General features: G+C 38.2%; 1 protein-coding gene across 1 annotated transcript in view; it reads right to left on the bottom strand.

Annotated features, from left to right (window-relative positions):
- Positions 1–15,085: 15,085 nt before the first annotated feature.
- STK3 (serine/threonine kinase 3) overlaps positions 15,086–18,357 on the bottom strand; it is a 332,138-nt gene continuing 328,866 nt past the window's right edge. Inside the window, exon 11 of the mRNA XM_050801202.1 lies at positions 15,086–16,466. Within this exon, the coding sequence (XP_050657159.1) occupies positions 16,308–16,466 (159 nt within the window). The 3' untranslated portion in view covers positions 15,086–16,307. The remainder of the gene's footprint in view (positions 16,467–18,357) is intronic.

Raw genomic sequence — 18,357 nt, 5'->3', positions numbered from 1 at the left:
TTTGGACTAGCCACATTCCAAAGGTTTAGTGGCTACTATACTGGACAGCTTAGCCAGGCAGTGTAAACAGTTCCTGGTTTCCATCTTTACTTTGGCTTCTAGTAAGCTGCACACCAAATTCACAGTCAGCAATTTTTTGTAAATATGATTCATGGCTCCAGATTCCTTCTCTACTTTTGTTTTCTCATTGTCATATCTTTTCTTATTTGTTCTTAATTTAGGCTACTTTACTATGTTTTATGCATCCTTCTTTGTGAATTGCCTTAATTAAAAATGGAAAATGCTGATGGCCTCGAAAAGAAAACTGCTGACGAAAAGAAGATAAGTTTTTCACTCAGAGCACACAGCTAGCGAACTGATTTGAGGAACTGAATGTAAACCTGTCTCCTCAGAAGCTGTTGCCAACCCTCTACCTACCTCTCTCTGCCCCTTTTGCCCCAACACCTAACCTCAGCGAGCCTCTGTGGACATCACTATTTCTAGATATTTATTAAATAGTAGAAATGAGTACAGCTGAGTGTGACCAGTATCTAAAGGCACCAGAAAATAGGTTAGCTCCAACTGGTGTTAATTTATCTGGAAAACATTCAGTGATTTGGGAAAACAAAAACAAAAACAGACCACATGATTCTATGACCTCTCCTAAACTGCAGGACAGAGAGAGTAAGCAAGACCAACTACCTTGACTTCTTTAATTGTGTAATGAACTTTCTCAGACACCGAAAGGTATGCTAGAAATTCTTTCTCATCTCTCTGTCTTTATATATGCTTTGCCCTCCTCAAAGTGCCTTTCTCCCTTTTCCTGCCTTACAAGCCTCAAGACTCAGTTCAAATATCTCCTTAGTGAAGACTTCCTCTATTCCTATTCCTGTAGGGCTTTGTTTACATCTTTCTTATTGCAATGACCACACGTGGGTGTCCATGCCCTGTACCAGGCTATAAGCACCAGCTCTTGGGTAGGAACCAAGTTGCCTTTATTTCTGTATTTCACACTTAACATAGACACTGGCACATAGTTGGTGCTTAATAGATGCTTGTTGATGAGTAAAGAAGGTGCAAGTCCTGGGTACTCATGGGTGCCAGGTAGTGTTTGAAGGGTTTTCTGTGCCTCTCTCATTTACTTTTCATAACCCTCTGAGGTTGTCTCCTCTGCTTGATAAAGAAGGTAAGACTTCTGATCATTAAAGAAATGCAAATCAAAACCACTATGAGATACCATCTCACACCAGGCAGAATGGCTATTACTAAAAAGTCAAACAATAACAGATGCTGGCGAGGTTGCAGAGAAAAGGGAACACTTATATACTGTTGGTGGGAGTGTAAATTAGTTCAACCATTGTGGAAAGAGCTAAAAACAAAACTGCCATTCGACCCAACAATCCCATTACTGGGTGTATATGCAGAGGAATATAAATCATTCTACCATAAAGACACGTGCATGCAAATGTTCATTGCCACATCATTCACAATAGCAAAGACATGGATTCAATCTAAATGCCCTCCAATGACAGACTGGATAAACAAAATGTGGTATATATATACCTTAGAATACTATGCAGCCATAAAAAATAATGAGATAATGTCTTTTGTGGGGACATGGATGGAGTTGGAAGCCATTATCCTTAGCAAACTAATGCAGGAACAGAAAACCAAATACCACATGTTCTCGCTTATAAGGGGGAGCTGAATGATGAGAACACATGGACACATAGAGGGGAACAACACACACTGGGGCCTACTTGAGGGTGGAGGGTGGGAAGAGGGAGAGGATCAGGAAAAATAACTATTGGGTACTAGGCTTAGTACCTGAATGATAAAATAATCTGTACAACAAACCCCCATGACATATGGATTTACCTATATAACAAACCTTCACATGTACCTCCAAACCTAAAATAGAAGGTTAAAAAAAAAGAAGGTGAGACTTATAAAAAGGATTAAGGAACTCACCCATGGCCATGCAGTAAGTTAGGCAGCAGAGCTTCAAAGATACCTACCTTTGAGGAGTTCTAATATGTAAAAGATATAAACTTTCTTATATTTTTATAACAACCTCAAGAACTAAGGAAACGAATTGGCTTCTAATTGGTCAGAGTAAGGATAGGCTTTTTCTGGCAGAAGAAATTGTTTTCTCTCAGTCAAGTTAGAAATGAATACCACAAACAAATGTTGCATGTATTTGCATATATCATACTGTATATATACTATATATATAGTATCTATATATTAGTATATATGTTGCAATACAATATATTATGTTGTATGTATTTGTATATGTTTGTAAAATATACACAATATTATATTTACGTTTGCTATCATTGCTGTGGATGAATGTCAGGGAACCGAGCAAGGCACTAAGATTCATTGAACAAGATTAAAACACTAGCAACCCATTAGATTACTGTGAAATTGAAATAATTTTACATTAAGAACTTTAAAAATATTCTGCTTGGACTTTTATAACTGCCTGACACATTCAAATTCCAATCAAACCCCAAATCACTACTTACTTGTTAAAGCAATTAATTTACCCTCAGAATCGAAAAGCTTTGCTGGAACTTTTAAAGGTCCAGTTCATACATTCATTACTATCAAGCTGTAATATCACATATAATTTTCAAAGATTACATGCTAAGCATGCAAACTGATTTATGGTCATCAGCTGGTGTGCTTTTAAAATAAACTCCTACATACTTTATGAAAGGACAACAGAAAAGGAATTCATGAATTTGCACATTGATTAATAATGAAATAATTCCACATTTCAGATTCCTCCATGTACCTTGTTTTTCCTTGACATCAAAGACTTCCGTTCCAAGTGCTATTATGTCTTTTCATTCAAATGTTTTGCCAAGAATATTTTCTTTCCAAATGGGAAAGAAAGCTGTCATAGAATAAGTGGAAAGGCTGAAAAATGCGCAGGTGCAGGAGTGCCCTATCTAACATGCCTGGTGTACACGGAACATCAGGGAATATTTAAAAGCTCAGTGCTTCAGTATCAGGTTGTATTTAGCTTCCACTCAACTAATTAGAGTTCACTTTGGAAAATCTATAAAAATTTAAAGACAACTATTTGCTTGGTTTAAACATAGGCAGGCACAGGATTTTCTACCAGAAAAATTTTGAATTTATAATTCTTAGTGCTGTCTCATAAAATGACATAGTCTCACTTTTCTGTTGAGGAAACATGGGGTATGACATAGCTTTGTAATTTTTGGTTAAAATGTCATTTGTATCATGCTAAAAGCTATTTTTCTTTGCTCTCACATCTTTTTTTCCTCCATATCCTTCTCTTTCTATAGAAAACATTAAGTAACTTATGAATAGAATAGTAAAAATGGAAAGATCCAGAGAGGTAGGTTTTTTAATAAGGAATTCTTTCTGACCGTTGGCTGACCTGGGACTGAAAGGTGCTTGCCTGGTAAGCCTGAGTCAGTTTTTGTGTTAATGTGACTTGAAAACAGGTTGTGAGGACGGGCGGTGTGAGAACCAAAGGTACTGTGATGTTCTCTATCTTGGCTCCTTCCAGAAGAAGAAGAAGAAGAAAAAGAAGAAGAAGAAGAAGAAGAAGAAGAAGAAGAAGAAGAAGAAGAAGAAGAAGAAGAAGAGAAGTTATCTCCGTCTCTGGGAGCCTTATATTCTAGAGTTCCCCTTCCTCCTGGGTGGTAATACTCCCATAAAAAAGATTCCAGCAATTGAACTACAACTCACCTTGATACATATTGCCATATTTGACACTCACTCACAAGAACCCTGTGAGAAGATACAAAGATTACACATGGTTCATCAGATGTTTTTTCGTGGAGGAACCCCTGCCTCCAGATATTTCCTTTAAAAAGATATTTTCAGTTGTTATAAATACAGGATCAGAGAAATGTAGATATATAGAGCATAGAATCCTACAAATTATTAAAATATAAATTTAATTATGAACTTCCTGGGACCAAAGCAAATTGGGACCAAGTCAATGACATGGTTCATATTTGTAAGGACCAAGAATGATGAAACTTCAGCGAAATGAAACTTTAAGGACACAAATTTGATATTTCCTGATGGGTCATCACAAATGGGGCAACTTATGCTGGCCTTAACAATATCCTTACAATAATCATCTTAAAGAGGAGGGGGAAAGTTTAGCATAACATAATGTTATGATTTGGATGTATTTGTTTCTGCCAAAACTCATGCTGAAATTTAATTGCCAATGTACCAGTGGTGGGAGGAGGTGCCTTTAGGAGGTGATTAGGATGTTAAAATAGATTTATGCCTTTCTCTTGAGACTGTGTTAGTTCTCCTGGAAATGGATTGGTCTCTGTGCGAATGGGCTATTCTAAAGAAAGATCTCCTCTCATATTTGCCCCTTTTCAAACACACTCGCTTTCCCTTTTGTTTCTCCGCCACATTGTGACACAGTATGAGGCTCTCACCAGAAGCCAACCAGATGCCAGTATCATGGTTCTTGAGGTTCCCAGCCTCTAGAGTCATAAACCCAATAAAACGCGTTTCTATTTTTTTTATTATTATACTTTAAGTGCTAGGGTACCTGTGCACAACGTGCAGGTTTGTTACATGTGTATACATGTGCCATGTTGGTGTGCTGCACCCATTAACTCGTCATTTACATTAGGTATATCTCCTAGTGCTATCCCTCCCCCCACCCGCTCCCCACAATAGGACCCGGTGTGTCATATTCCCCTTCCTGTGTCCAAGTGATCTCATCATTCAATTCCCACCTATGAGTGAGAACATGTGGTATTTGGTTTTCTGTTCTTGCGATAGTTTGCTGAGAATGATGGTTTCCAGCTGCATCCATGTCCCTACAAAGGACACGAACTCATCCTTTTTTATGGCTGCATAGTATTCCATGGTGTATATGGGCCACATTTTCTTAATCCAGTCTGTCACTGATGGACATTTGGGTTGATTCCAAGTCTTTGCTATTGTGAATAGTGCTGCAATAAACATACGTGTGCATGTTGTTTCCTGATTTTTTAATGATTGCCATTCTAACTGGTGTGAGATGGTATCTCATTGTAGTTTTGATTTGCATTTCTCTGATGGCCAGTGATGATGAGCATTTTTTCATGTGTCTGTTGGCTGTATGAATGTCTTCTTTTGAGAAGTGTCTGTTCATATCCTTTACCCACTTTTTGATGGGGTTGTGTTTTTCTTGTAAATTTGATTGAGTTCTTTGTAGGTTCTGGATATTAGCCCTTTGTCATATGAGTAGATTGCAAAAATTTTCTCCCATTCTGTAGGTTGCCTGTTCACTCTGATGGTAGTTTCTTTTGCTGTGCAGAAGCTCTTTAGTTTAATTAGATCCCATTTGTCAATTTTGGCTTTTGTTGCTGTTGCTTTTGGTGTTTTAGATATGAAGTCCTTGCCCATGCCTATCTCCTGAATGGTATTACCTAGGTTTTCTTCTAGAGTTTTTATGGTTTTAGGTCTAACATTTAAGTCTCTAAACCATCTTGAATTAATTTTCGTATAAGAGTAAGGAAAGGATCCACTTTCAGCTTTCTACTTACGGCTAGCCAATTTTCCCAGCACCATTTATTAAATAGGGAATCCTTTCCCCATTTCTTGTTTTTGTCAGGTTTGTCAAAGATTAGATGGCTGTAGATGTGTGGTATTATTTCTGAGGGTTCTGTTCTGTTCCATTGGTCTATATCTCTGTTTTGGTACCAGTACCATGCTGTTTTGGTTACTGTAGACTTGTAGTATAGTTTGAAATCAGGTAGCATGATGCCTCCAGCTTTTTTCTTTTGGCTTAGGATTGTCTTGGCAATGTGGGGTCTTTTTTGGTTCCATATGAACTTTAAAGCAGTTTTTTCCAATTCTGAAGGAAGTCATTGGTAGCTCAATGGGGGATGGCATTGAATCTATAAATTACTTTGGGCAGTATGGCCATTTTCACAATATTGATTCTTTCTATCCATGAGGATGGTATGTTCTTCCATTTGTGTGTGTCTTCTTTTATTTCACTGAGCAGTGGTTTGTAGTTGTCCTTGAAGAGGTCCTTTACATCCCTTGTAAGTTGGATTCCTAGGTATTTTATTCTCTTTGAAGCTATTGTGAATGGGAGTTCATTCATGATTTGGCTCTCTGTTTGTCTGTTAGTGGTGTATAAGAATGCTTGTGATTTTTGCACATTGATTTTGTATCCTGAGACTTTGCTGAAGTTGCTTATCAGCTTAAGGAGGTTTTGGGCTGAGACAATGGGGTTTTCTAAATATACAATCATGTCATCTGCAAACAGGGACTATTTGACTTCTTCTTTTCCTAATTGAATACACTTTATTTCTTTCTCTTGCCTGATTGCCCTAGCCAGAACTTCCAACACTATGTTGAATAGGAGTGGTGAGAGAGGGCATCCCTGTCTTGTGCCAGTTTTCAAAGGGAATGCTTCCAGTTTTTGCCCATTCAGTATGATATTGGCTGTGGTTTTGTCATAAATAGCTCTTATTATTTTGAGATATGTTCCATCAATACCTAGTTTATTGAGAGTTTTTATCATGAAGGGCTGTTGAATTTTGTCAAAGGCCTTTTCTGCATCTATTGAGATAATCATGTGGTTTTTGTCTTTAGTTCTGTTTATATGCTGGATTACATTTATTGATTTGCGTATGTTGAACCAGCCTTCCATCCCAGGGATGAAGCCCACTTGATCATGGTGGATAAGCTCTTTGATGTGCTGCTGGATTCAGTTTGCCAGTATTTTATTGAGGATTTTTGCATCGATGTTCATTGGGACATTGGTCTCAAATTCTCTTTTTTTGTCGTATCTCTGCCAGGCTTTGGTATCAGGATGATGTTGGCCTTGTAAAATGAGTTAGGGAGGATTCTCTCCTTATCTATTGATTGGAATAGTTTCAGAATGAATGGTACCAACTCCTCCTTGTACCTCTGGTAGAATTTGGCTGTGAATCCATCTGGTCCTGGACTTTTTTTGGTTGGTAGGCTATTTAATTATTGCCTCAATTTCAGAGCCTGCTATTGGTCTGTTCAGGGATTTAACTTCTTCCTAGTTTAGTCTTGGGAGAGTGTAAGTGTCCAGGAAATTATCCATTTCTTCTAGGTTTTCTACTTTATTTGCATTGAGTTGTTTATAGTATTCTCTGATGGTAGTTTATATTTCTGTGGGGTCGGTGGTGATATCCCCTTTATCACTCTTTATTGCATCTATTTGATTCTTCTCTCTTTTCTTCTTTATTAGTCTTGCCAGCAGTCTATCAATTTTGTTGATCTTTTCAAAAAACCAGCTCCTGGATTCATTGATTTTTTGGAGGGTTTTTTGCGTCTCTATCTCCTTCAGTTCTGCTCTGATCTTAGTTATTTCCTGCCTTCTGTTAGCTTTTGAATGTGTTTGCTCTTGCTTCTCTAGTTGTTTTAATTGTGATGTTAGGGTGTCAATTTTAGATCTTTCCTGCTTTCTCTTGTGGGCATTTAGTGCTATAAATTTCCCTCTACACACTGCTTTAAATGTGTCCCAGAGATTCTGGTATGTTGTGTTTTTGTTCTCATTGGTTTCAAAGAACATCTTTATTTCTGCCTTCATTTCATTATGTACCCAGTAGTAATTCAGGAGCAGGTTGTTCAGTTTCCATGTAGTTGAGCGGTTTTGATTGAGTTTCTTAGTCCTGAGTTCTAGTTTGATTGCACTGTGGTCTGAGAGACAGTTTGTTATAATTTCTCTTCTTTTACATTTGCTGAGGAGTGCTTTACTTCCAACTATGTGGTCAATTTTGGAATAAGTGTGATGTGGTGCTGAGAAGAATGTATATTCTGTTGATTTGGGGTGGAGAGTTCTGTAGATGTCTATTAGGTCTGCTTGGTGCAGAGTTGAGTTCAATTCCTGGATATTCTTGTTAACTTTCTGTCTTATTGATCTGTCTAATGTTGACAGTGGGATGTTAAAGTCTCCCATTATTATTGTATGGGAGTCTAAGTCTCTTTGTAAGTCTCTAAGGACATGCTTTATGAATCTGGGTGCTCCTGTATTGGGTTCATATATATTTAGGATAGTTAGCTGTTCCTGATGAATTGATCCCTTTACCATTATGTAATGGCCTTCTTTGTCTCTTTTGATCTTTGATGGTTTAAAGTCTGTTTTATCAGAGACTAGGATTGCAATCCCTGCTTTGTTTTCCATTTGCTTGGTAGATCTTCCTCCATCCCTTTATTGTGAGCCTATGTGTGTCTCTGCATGTGAGATGGGTCTCCTGAATACAGCAACCCGATGGTCTTGTCTCTTTATCCAGTTTGCCAGTCTGTGTCTTTTAATTGGACCATTTAGCCCATTTACATTTAAGGCTAATATTGTTATGTATGAACTTGGTCCTGTCATTATATTAGCTGGTTATTTTACTCGTTAGTTGATGCAGTTTCTTCCTAGCATTGATGGACTTTACATTTTGGCATGTTTTTGCAATGGCTGGTACCTGTTGTTCCTTTCCATGTTTAGTGCTTTCTTCAGGATCTCTTGTAGGGCAGGCCTGGTGGTGACAAAATCTCGAAGCATTTGTTTGTCTGTAAAGGATTTTATTTCTCCTTCACTTATGAAACTTAGTTTGGCTGGATATGAAATTCTGGGTTGAAAATTCTTTTCTTTAAGAATGTTGAATATTGGCCCCCACTCTTTTCTGGCTTATAGAGTTTCTGCCCAGAGATCTGCTGTTAGTCTGATGGGCTTCCCTTTGTGGGTAACCCGACCTTTCTCTCTGGCTGCCCTTAACATTTTTTCCTTCATTTCAACTTTGGTGAATCTGACAATTATGTGTCTTGGAGTTGCTCTTCTTGAAGGGTATCTTTGTGGTGTTGTCTGTATTTCCTGAATTTGAATGTTGGCTGCCTTACTAGATTGGGGAAGTTCTCCTGGATGATATCCTGCAGAGTGTTTTTCAACTTGGTTCCATTGTCCCTGTCACTTTCAGGCACACCAATCAGACGTAGATTTGGTCTTTTCACATAATCCCATATTTCTTGGAGGTTTTGTTCATTTCTTTTTACTCTTTTTTCTCTACACTTCTCTTCTCACTTCATTTCATTCATTTGATCTTCAATCGCTGATACTCTTTCTTCCAGTTGATTGAGTCAGTTACTGAAGCTTGTGCTTTTGTCACATAGTTCTTGTGTTATGGTTTTCATCTCTATCAGTTCTTTTAAGGACTTCTCTACATTGGTTATTCTAGTTAGCCATTCGTCAAATCTTTTTTCAAGGTTTTTAGTTTATTTGTGCTGGTTACATAGTTCCTCTTTTAGCTCTGAGAAGTTTGATTGACTGAAGCCTTCTCTCAACTCGTCAAAGTCATTCTCCATCCGGCTTTGTTCCGTTCCTGGTGATGAGCTGTGTTTCTTTAGAGGGGGAGATGCGCTCTGATTTTTTGAATTTCCAGCTTTTCTGCACTGCTTTTTCCCCATCTTTGTGGTTTTATCTGTCTTTGGTCTTTGATGATGGTGATGTACTGATGGGGTTTTGGTGTGGGTGTCCTCTGTTTGTTAGTTTTCCTTCTAACAGTCAGGACCCTCAGCTGCAGGTCTGTTGGAGTTTGCTTGAGGTCCACTCCAGACCCTGTTTGCCTGGGTATCAGCAGTGGAGGCTGCAGAAGATAGAATATTGCTGAACAGCAAGTGTTGCTGTCTGATTCTTTCTCTGGAAGCTTCATCTCAGGGGTGTACCCAGCCTTGTGAGGTGTGAGGTGTCGGTCTGCACCTAGTGGGGGATGTCTCCCAGTTAGGCTACTCAGGGGTCAGGGACCCATTTGAGCAGGCAGTCTGTCCATTCTCAGATTTCAACCTCCGTGCTGGGAGATCCACTGCTCTCTTCAAAGCTGTCAGACAGGGACATTTACCTCTGCTGAGGTTTCTGCAGCTTTTTGTTTAGCTATGCCCTGTCCCCAGAGGTAGAGTCTACAGAGACAGGCGGGCCTCCTTGAGCTGTGGTGGGCGCTACCCAATTCAAGCTTCCCAGCGGCTTTGTTTGCCTACTTAAGCCTCAGCAATGGCAGGCACCCCTCCCCCAGCCTTGCTACCGCCTTGCAGTTAGATCTCAGACTGCTGTGCTAGCAATGAGGGAGGCTCTGTGGGCGTGGGACCCTCCAGGCCAGGTGTAGGATATAATCTCCTGGTGTGCCGTTTGCTAAGACCCTTTGTAAAGCACAGTATTAGGGTAGGAGTTACCTGATTTTCCAGGTGTTGTGTGTCTCAATTTCCTTTGGCTAGGAAAAGGAATTCCCTTCCCCCTTGCGCTTCCCAGATGAGGTGATGCCTCGCCCTGCTTCAACTCTTGCTGGTCGGGCTGCACCCGCGGACCAGCACCAACTGTCCAACATGCCCCAGTGAGATGAACCCGGTACCTCAGCTGAAAATGCAGAAATCACCTGTCTTCTGTGTCACTCATGCTGGGAGCTGGAGGCTGGAGCTGTTCCTATTCGGCCACCTTGGGTGCCATGTCTAAAATTCTTTTCTTTAAATTATGCAGTCTCAGGTATTCAATAAATTATCCAGTCTCAAGTATCCCATTATAACAACACAAAATGGACGAAGATATACAACTTTCTCTGCTCTGCATATAAGGAGAATACTTTAAAAATTTGAGCATGATAGATTTTCCTCAGTGCAAATCACCACCAGAGAGTAGGTCAGGCCCTTAAGTGAAGGCCTAATTGGGTTCTAGGTGACTCTAATTCACTTTAGAAGTAACAATCAGTTTGCTTATCAAGGAACAGAACCCTCCCTTCTTCATTCTTGCAAAAACATGGCACTAAACTAAAAAGGGTTAAAAGTTTTTTTTAAATTTAGTACTTACATGTCATATGTCAAAAATTTTGCTAAATATTTTACATGTCCTAGAACATTTGATCTTCTCAATTGCTGTATTACAGATGAAGATGTTGAAACACAGAATGATTAAATGGTAATTTTTGCCCAGGACAAAAGTCCAAAAGAACAACTGAGATTTGAACCCAGATCATTTAATTTCTGATGCCAGGCTCCTTCCACCATGCTGACTAATGTTTCTCTAAAGCAATCATTATCAAAAAAATACCGATAAGGGAAAGAATATAATACATTATCATATACAACAAAACATAGATTTCAAGGCACAAGAACGCCACATATATCCTAAAATAATAAAAGAAAAAAGTCTTCTTGTACAACTCATCTTGGAAGCTTGAATACATGCACCCTGCATCTTTTTTCTACATGTGGGAAGGATGTCATTTCAGAAAATATAGATTTCACTGAAATGTGAGAGAGGTAAAGTCAGTCAACAATGGTCCTAAGTTGTAACTGAAGAGCCATCAGCAAGCAGGCTCAGCAACCCTAACATTCTAAAGCCAGACCTCCTGTTTATTAGGCTATGTGGTCAAGTGAAAATGCAAAGATTTTAGAGACAGATGGGAGTGTAAGGCTGCTACTGGCGTTAACTAGCAGTGTGACTTCATTTAATCTCTCCAATTCTTTCTTGTGGAGGTTTGAGATGGTGTATCAAAAGTGCATGGCTTAGTAGATGCTCACAAAATGATTATTGTTGTTATGGTGATTATGTGGATGCCAAGGAGAAAGACAGCCTGTATGATTAATGACAGTTTTTTTTTTGTTTGAGCTCACAGCATTCAATGAAACTTTAAGACCAAATTATATCTAATATACTGGAATGCATTGTGGGGAAACAAGATGTATAAACACCAAGTCTCTGCCATCAGGAACTGTACAACCCACAAATAAAATAATTATATAGAGAGTTTGGAAGCAGTTCAGTTTGTTGGCGGAAAGGGCTCAAATAAAACAATAATGGAGATAAGGTCATAAACGTCAATTGAGGCCTATTGCAGGTCTTGAATGCCAGAAGACAGAGTTCATTCTCAACTTGGCAAAATTCTGTGAGCAGAAAAGTGATTTAAAAATCCTAATTTTTACTTAGGTAGCTTTATCAAGTGAAGAAAGTGGCAGCAAGGAGTCTGGCTAATGATGTGGTCCAATGTGAGAAGAGCATGAAGTTGGAATTGTTTTTCCAAGGTTGGTGGAAGAATTGAGCTGGTCCTCTGCTTTCCCTCTTAGAGTCTTTCTGGGACCCCAAAAGGAAGTAGAAGGTAGTTGGCTGAGGTTGAAGGTTGTTTGTATGGAACAGGGCAAAACTGACTTGACTCCCTGGAAGTCACCACTCAGTGGCATGAGACTGCCCAACCAAGGTCTGTAAAACTTCCTTGGGTCCAGGTCTCATCACATTGCCCAAACGGCAAAGAAAAACAGTTTTCATTATATTCCAGATTCCTAGTCTTTCATGCCACAAAAACCAAAAAACAAAAAAACCTGGTACTCCAAAATTGCATTTTGATGAAATATCTAATTAAATGCCTATGCCTAATAATGGTTTAGTAATGCGATATAACTCCAATTATTTTTCTTTAATGATATTCTACTTAGAATGTCATTATTATTTTCAGGAGTTATTTTAATCATTAATCTTTAACATACAGGATAGGAAATGAAAATAGCAATCCTATTGAATGCTAATCAGTAATTTGAAAAGATTTCCAATGACTAAGTTAAAAACATCTTATTAATGTATTATATAATTTCTGTTACAGAACTACACATCCTTCAGTGAGTAGAGTGTGATTTTGAACACTGGGGAGGTGAATCAGTAAATAAGCAGAGGAAAAATATAACAGCAGGTAAGTAATGTATTTAAGGTTGTTTATCGAAGTGTCTGGCATATAGTAAGTGCCCCGAATAACAGGTGTTATTATTTTGAAATCCATTTGAATACACTTTCTTCTCCAGTGTTTGTCAAATTAGCTCCTACTTTGAACATAAAACTGTTTCTGCTAAAATAAGCTAAGAGTATTGTAAGTCTGTAGAAATGAGTCATCTAAGTTCATTACACCAAAGAAAAAACTTTATCAACTACAGGACAATATATACAATGACGCTAGCTTTTCATCAAGATGAAACCCTAACTCACTAGCTTCAGTTACATTCACGATACTGTATTTATTAAAGGATGGTGTGTGCAGAAAAGTACACTTACCTAGTTTTGGAAAGTTCCCAGCAACCAGGGTTAAAATAGGTTTCTTCTTAAACTCATTAAAATAACTAGAAAACTCTCTTTCCTAAGCATCATGATTAATCAAGGCTTAACTAGACTTGAAGTTTTTTTGTTTTGTTTTTTTTTTTTTTTTGAGACAAAGCCTTACTCTGTTGCCCAGACTGGAGTGCAGTGGTGTGATCTTGGCTCACTGCAACCTCTGCCTTCCGGGTTCAAGCGATTCTCCTCCCTCAGCCTCCCAAGTAGCTGGGATTACAGGCACCTGCTACCACGCTCAGCTAATTTTTGTACTTTTAGTAGAGACAGGGTTTCACCATGTTGGCCAGGCTGGTCTCGAACTCTTGACCTCAAGTGATCCGCTGGCCTCAGCCTCCCAAAGTGCTGGGATTACAGGCGTGAGCCACTAAGCCTGGCCTAGACTTGATTTCTTTGTTGAGCTTTGATTTCTTGATTCCTTTGTTGGCGGAAAGGGCTCAAATAAAACAATAATGGAGATTATTAGCAAAACGAGACAGAACAGTCTCGTTCTGTCGCCCAGGCTGGAGTGCAGTGGCACGATCTTGCCTTACTGCAACCTTCTGCCTCCTGGGTTCAAGCGATTCTCCTGCCTCAGCCTCCTGAGTAGCTGGGATTACAGGTGCGCGCCACCACACCCAGCTAATTTTTGTATTTTTAGTAGAGATGGGGTTTCACCACATTAGTCAGGCTGGTCTCGAACTCCTGACCTCATGATCTGCCCGCCTCGGCCTCCCAAAGTGCTGGGATTACAGGCATGAGCCACTGAGACCAGCCAGATTTCTTTCATGGCTTGTGATTCGTCAAAACATATCTTAAATTCCTTTGACTGGTAGGGGCAAAGAGTAAGAATATAGGAAAAATTTTAAAGTAGGTCATCCTAAAATGTTTTGGAGTTTCCTAGGCCTCTAAAACAAAACAATGCCCATTCTTGTTAATTCTCTTACATATATGTGTGTATTTGTGTACATATACTTAAACAGACATAGATATAATAGGGTATAAAGTCTAACTGCAGAAAATTGCAATGTGATTGGAACATTTGACATATTAAAAGGAGGACTCTTGAGACTGAATTAAGAGTGGTTAACAGGCCTCATTGAATTTATTTGCATACATTTTCTAATTTAGCAAACTGAAGAGAAATCATCTTCATAGGTTTCTTGTCCATGTCATGTAGGTGGTTTTGCTTGGATGACAGCAAATCAGTCATTTGATTCCATCAAATCAGGCAAGGTATCAAACAGGTTAGTAAAAAGAAAGAGTTAGGAAAAGAAAAAGGGGCAGGGTGTTTCAGTTGATCGACTCACATAACTGTCCCCAACAGACTCCAGTATAGATCTGCTGAAGCATATATTGTAAATTCAGTTCTTCATTTTAAAATAATCTTAATATGTTTCATACTTATCACTTTCTATAATCTTATAATTTGTATCCAATTATACAATTTATTATTTGTAAAAGCTCCACAGGGGAGAGACAAATGACACTTTGAGGCATTACCTAGGGTATAAATATCATTTTTAAAAAGGAATGGAAGCTTTCCAGAGACAATACACCTTCTGTGACAGACATTAGTGAACTCATCAGCTTTTCCTGTTTTCTCCCCTCCAGCTATGTGGTGATGCTCCTCTTCCTGACTCCCTCGAAGTTAGGAGTGGCCATGTGACTAATTCTGAATACTGGGTTGTGGCCAACCAGACATGTGTCACTGCTGGCTGGAGCTAGTATGAAACTCTCCAGCTCCCCTTCTCCTGCTTGTGGTGACCACAGATATCTCAGATGGTTGAGGCCCTGTCAGCGGGTCCCTGGGTGTGGATGACAGGAGCAGGGTGCCCTGCCAACCTGGGGTGGGCCTGGAGCAAGCGTGAGGAATAACCTGTACTATGTGAAGCCGCTGAAGGGTGAGGGTTGTCAGCACTGCATAATCTAGCCTGTCCTATCTAATATATGTCTCTTGCTTGGAAAATGCAGAGTCCAGGTCATGAGTTTTAACAAAGATACAGAAACGAAATGTGCTGGGTGGCACAGTGAAATTTATTTGTCTTTATGATTTACATACAATAATTAAACACACAAAAGAAAAAACACTGTCAAGATGGCCATATGTAGCTTAGGAAATGACTGGTCCCAATGCAATCATACAAATGTTCATTTGGCGTAAAAATGAATTTCTTTTTAATGGTTTTAATCTTTTTTTTTTAAATTTTTTTCAGTCCCCAAGGCTTGTACCACTCAGTACAAATGTTTTTGCTACTGGGTTATCATCAGGCACATGATGTTTACCAATTCCCAGGAAATGAATAAAATCAACAGAAACATCCTGTGACAATAGAGCACATTTTCATAGAAATGAAATTGATGAGCTTATTACAGTTTGAATCAGTTCAGCTATTAGATCTACACATAAAACATAAAACAATATTAACAAGTTACATTTGTATTAAGTTTTTTTTAAAAAATATTTATCATACTTTTCTGTGCAAGGATTCCACTGATTTCTTTGGTTTTAAACACGATAGATCTATTTTACCTAAATATATATAGTTCTATTTGTACCAAACATCAAAAATCAAAAAATTAAACAAAATTTCAAAGGGTAAAAATGGAATTATTGCTTTGATATAAAAAAGGCCTAGCCCATTTGAGAACTATTGCCATTATTACTTTCCTACTGGAAAACTATCCTGGAAATCAAGGAATGTACCCCATAGCTCCCTGCAGAAAGTATAATTTGGTTGCACATTATCATCATATTAATATGACCCTATCTTCACCAAAGCTATCCTGATCTTGTCCTTAAAAAACAAAACAAAGCAAAATAGCATAAATAAATAAGTTTACCTAAGGGGATACAATAAATAGACTAGTATACTAGATAGGAATAAAGAATATTGTAACATAAAGCCCTTCAGTGCTGCACAATTAAACAATAGCTTTGGATTTTCAAGGTCTCTAAACGCAGCCTCCGTTTCAAAACACAGTTTTATTGCTGGTATGCAGCTGACAGAACAAGAGAATACACTTCTTTTGTTCTCCTCATCTGAAAGTGAATGCACAGCAGATACAACTGTCAATTCTGCCTTTTGGGAATTTACCTGGGCATGTACCATTGTCAGTTTTTGACCTCTGACTAATTGTAGGGCAAAATCTTAGGATTAAAAATATACAAATATTCCTTCAATTCCTAGTGGTTTCTTGGTCTCCAGAATAGTTAAAAACAGACAGGAAATTAGACTCAAAAGTTTTGCTGCCTTCTTTTTTTTGCATCCATCGCATCCAGAATGGGCTGTCTTTTCGCAGTGTATCTCTGACGAAGTTCTTCTATCTCCCGTTCCATCATAGGGTCCAGTGCTTTTAATCGCATCTGTAGTTCTTCTAAACTTAGATTTTTCAACTAGATATGGAAACAAACAAAGATATCAATATAGTGAAATTATCCACAACACATTAATGTCTAATGAGTTTTAACATAAATATTTCAGCAAATTCTTTACATCATCTTCGAAGTATGGTTCAACAATTAAAACAGGAATTTCTTCCTTGAAGAACCCAGAGGTCATATCTTGCAAGAACCTCAAGTAATCTGCAATGAAACAATCGGATCATCTGCCTTTAGTAAAGGGCAAATGAGAAAAATATGCTGATAGAATTTGTAAAAAGGTACAAAAACAAATCCACCCCCGCCAACAAACAGATTTTCAGAATACGTTCCAGGTATATTCACTCTAACTTCTTACATCTTTGCCAGCTACCGAGTGCTACAATAATAATGAACACTTGCAGAGATCACCCAAGAACATGACAAGACTGAATAAAGGTTAAATTAACCATTCTATCCTCCATTTTACCAAATGCTTAATAAAGAAGATGACTGTGGTAGGGGGTGGGAAGTAAGGCTGAATAGCCCTGGTGGGGCCCCAAAAGTAGGAAGCCATGATCAATTCTGGAGTAGGACAGTTATGTAAGAGTAATCCAGATTTTGTTTCTCCTTCTCCTTCTTCTTCTTCTTCTTTTTTATTTTTTTGAGACAAGATCCCACTATGTTGCCCAGGCTAGCCTCAAGCTTCTGGGCTCAAGAGATCCTCCTCCTTCGACCTCCTCAGTAGCTGGGATGTGCCACTGCACCCAGCTAAGGCTTGGTTTTAAAATGATAAAACTTGCAACTTACTTTTTGTTTTAAAAAGATAACTGTCTTTGGTTATTTTATGAGTCAAGGAAGAAAAATACTCATTACTTATAGTCATCCAAAGTAGCATGTCCCAGCAGATCCTTTTACTCGCCATCCCTGGCCCTATCGTGACTTCTGCTTCCAAAAACCAAATTCACTCTTAGCTGAAAAAGACTCTGAGGATACTGAAAAGAATGAGTCACAGACTCTTTGAAGGAAATTCAAAAAAGGAGTTCCAAAAATATTTTGAGAAATGACAGTATATGGAGAAGAGTATGCAGGCTTCCATGATGATGACTTTGAAGGTGAATGCCACTCACTTCAGTACATAAGAAGTTCTGGTATGTATATTAATAATCAGCCCTGTTACTTTGTAGTCCTATGTCATGAAAGAACCTAGCTTTTAATATTATGCTATAAAAGATACATTTATATATAATATGTATTATTATACACTTTCTTCATTGACTTTTAATCCAAGTAGTGATCATGCATCTGTTACATGCTCAGTGCTGTTCGAATTGCTGCGGGGATACAGAATAAGACAAACAGGGAAACTCCAAACTTTGAACTGTACACATCAGTAATGGCCATACTGAAAGGCCAATGTATACCACACAACCACATTTCCCAAGAAAGACACACCCAACTATGTCTACGTAGGATCCAATTCCACTTGTGTGTTCTTCAACATCATCTCTATTTCAGCTCATGTTAATCTTTCCCATTTCTAAATTTCTATGTAACACTCATAATTTAAACAACACAATTTAGTATTTGATTCTAAATCATGTACTATTTTATAATTGATTTTTATGCATGAGTTTCATGTCCCTAGATATTCCAAAACATATTTAGACTTTAGAGACTGTACATACACCAAGAAACTATCCTACTATACTGCAAATAACATGACATAAAGGTAGATAGATAAATACAAATAAGAATACATGACCCAAAGGAGTGGGTTACTCTAAGATTAGAAGAACTAACATATTATATAAAGCAAACAATTATCATTACTTTAATTCTGATTTAAGTTATTCCTGTAAATATCTTATACTACTTTTACTGGGGCAAACTGCCAATAAGTTTATAAATATTGTATTGTAGTAAC

This window comes from Macaca thibetana, chromosome 8, assembly GCF_024542745.1.
Source record: "Macaca thibetana thibetana isolate TM-01 chromosome 8, ASM2454274v1, whole genome shotgun sequence".
NCBI lineage: Eukaryota > Metazoa > Chordata > Mammalia > Primates > Cercopithecidae > Macaca > Macaca thibetana.
The sequence above is the reverse complement of the archived record's forward strand: the minus strand, read 5'-3'. Positions and strand labels throughout refer to the sequence as shown.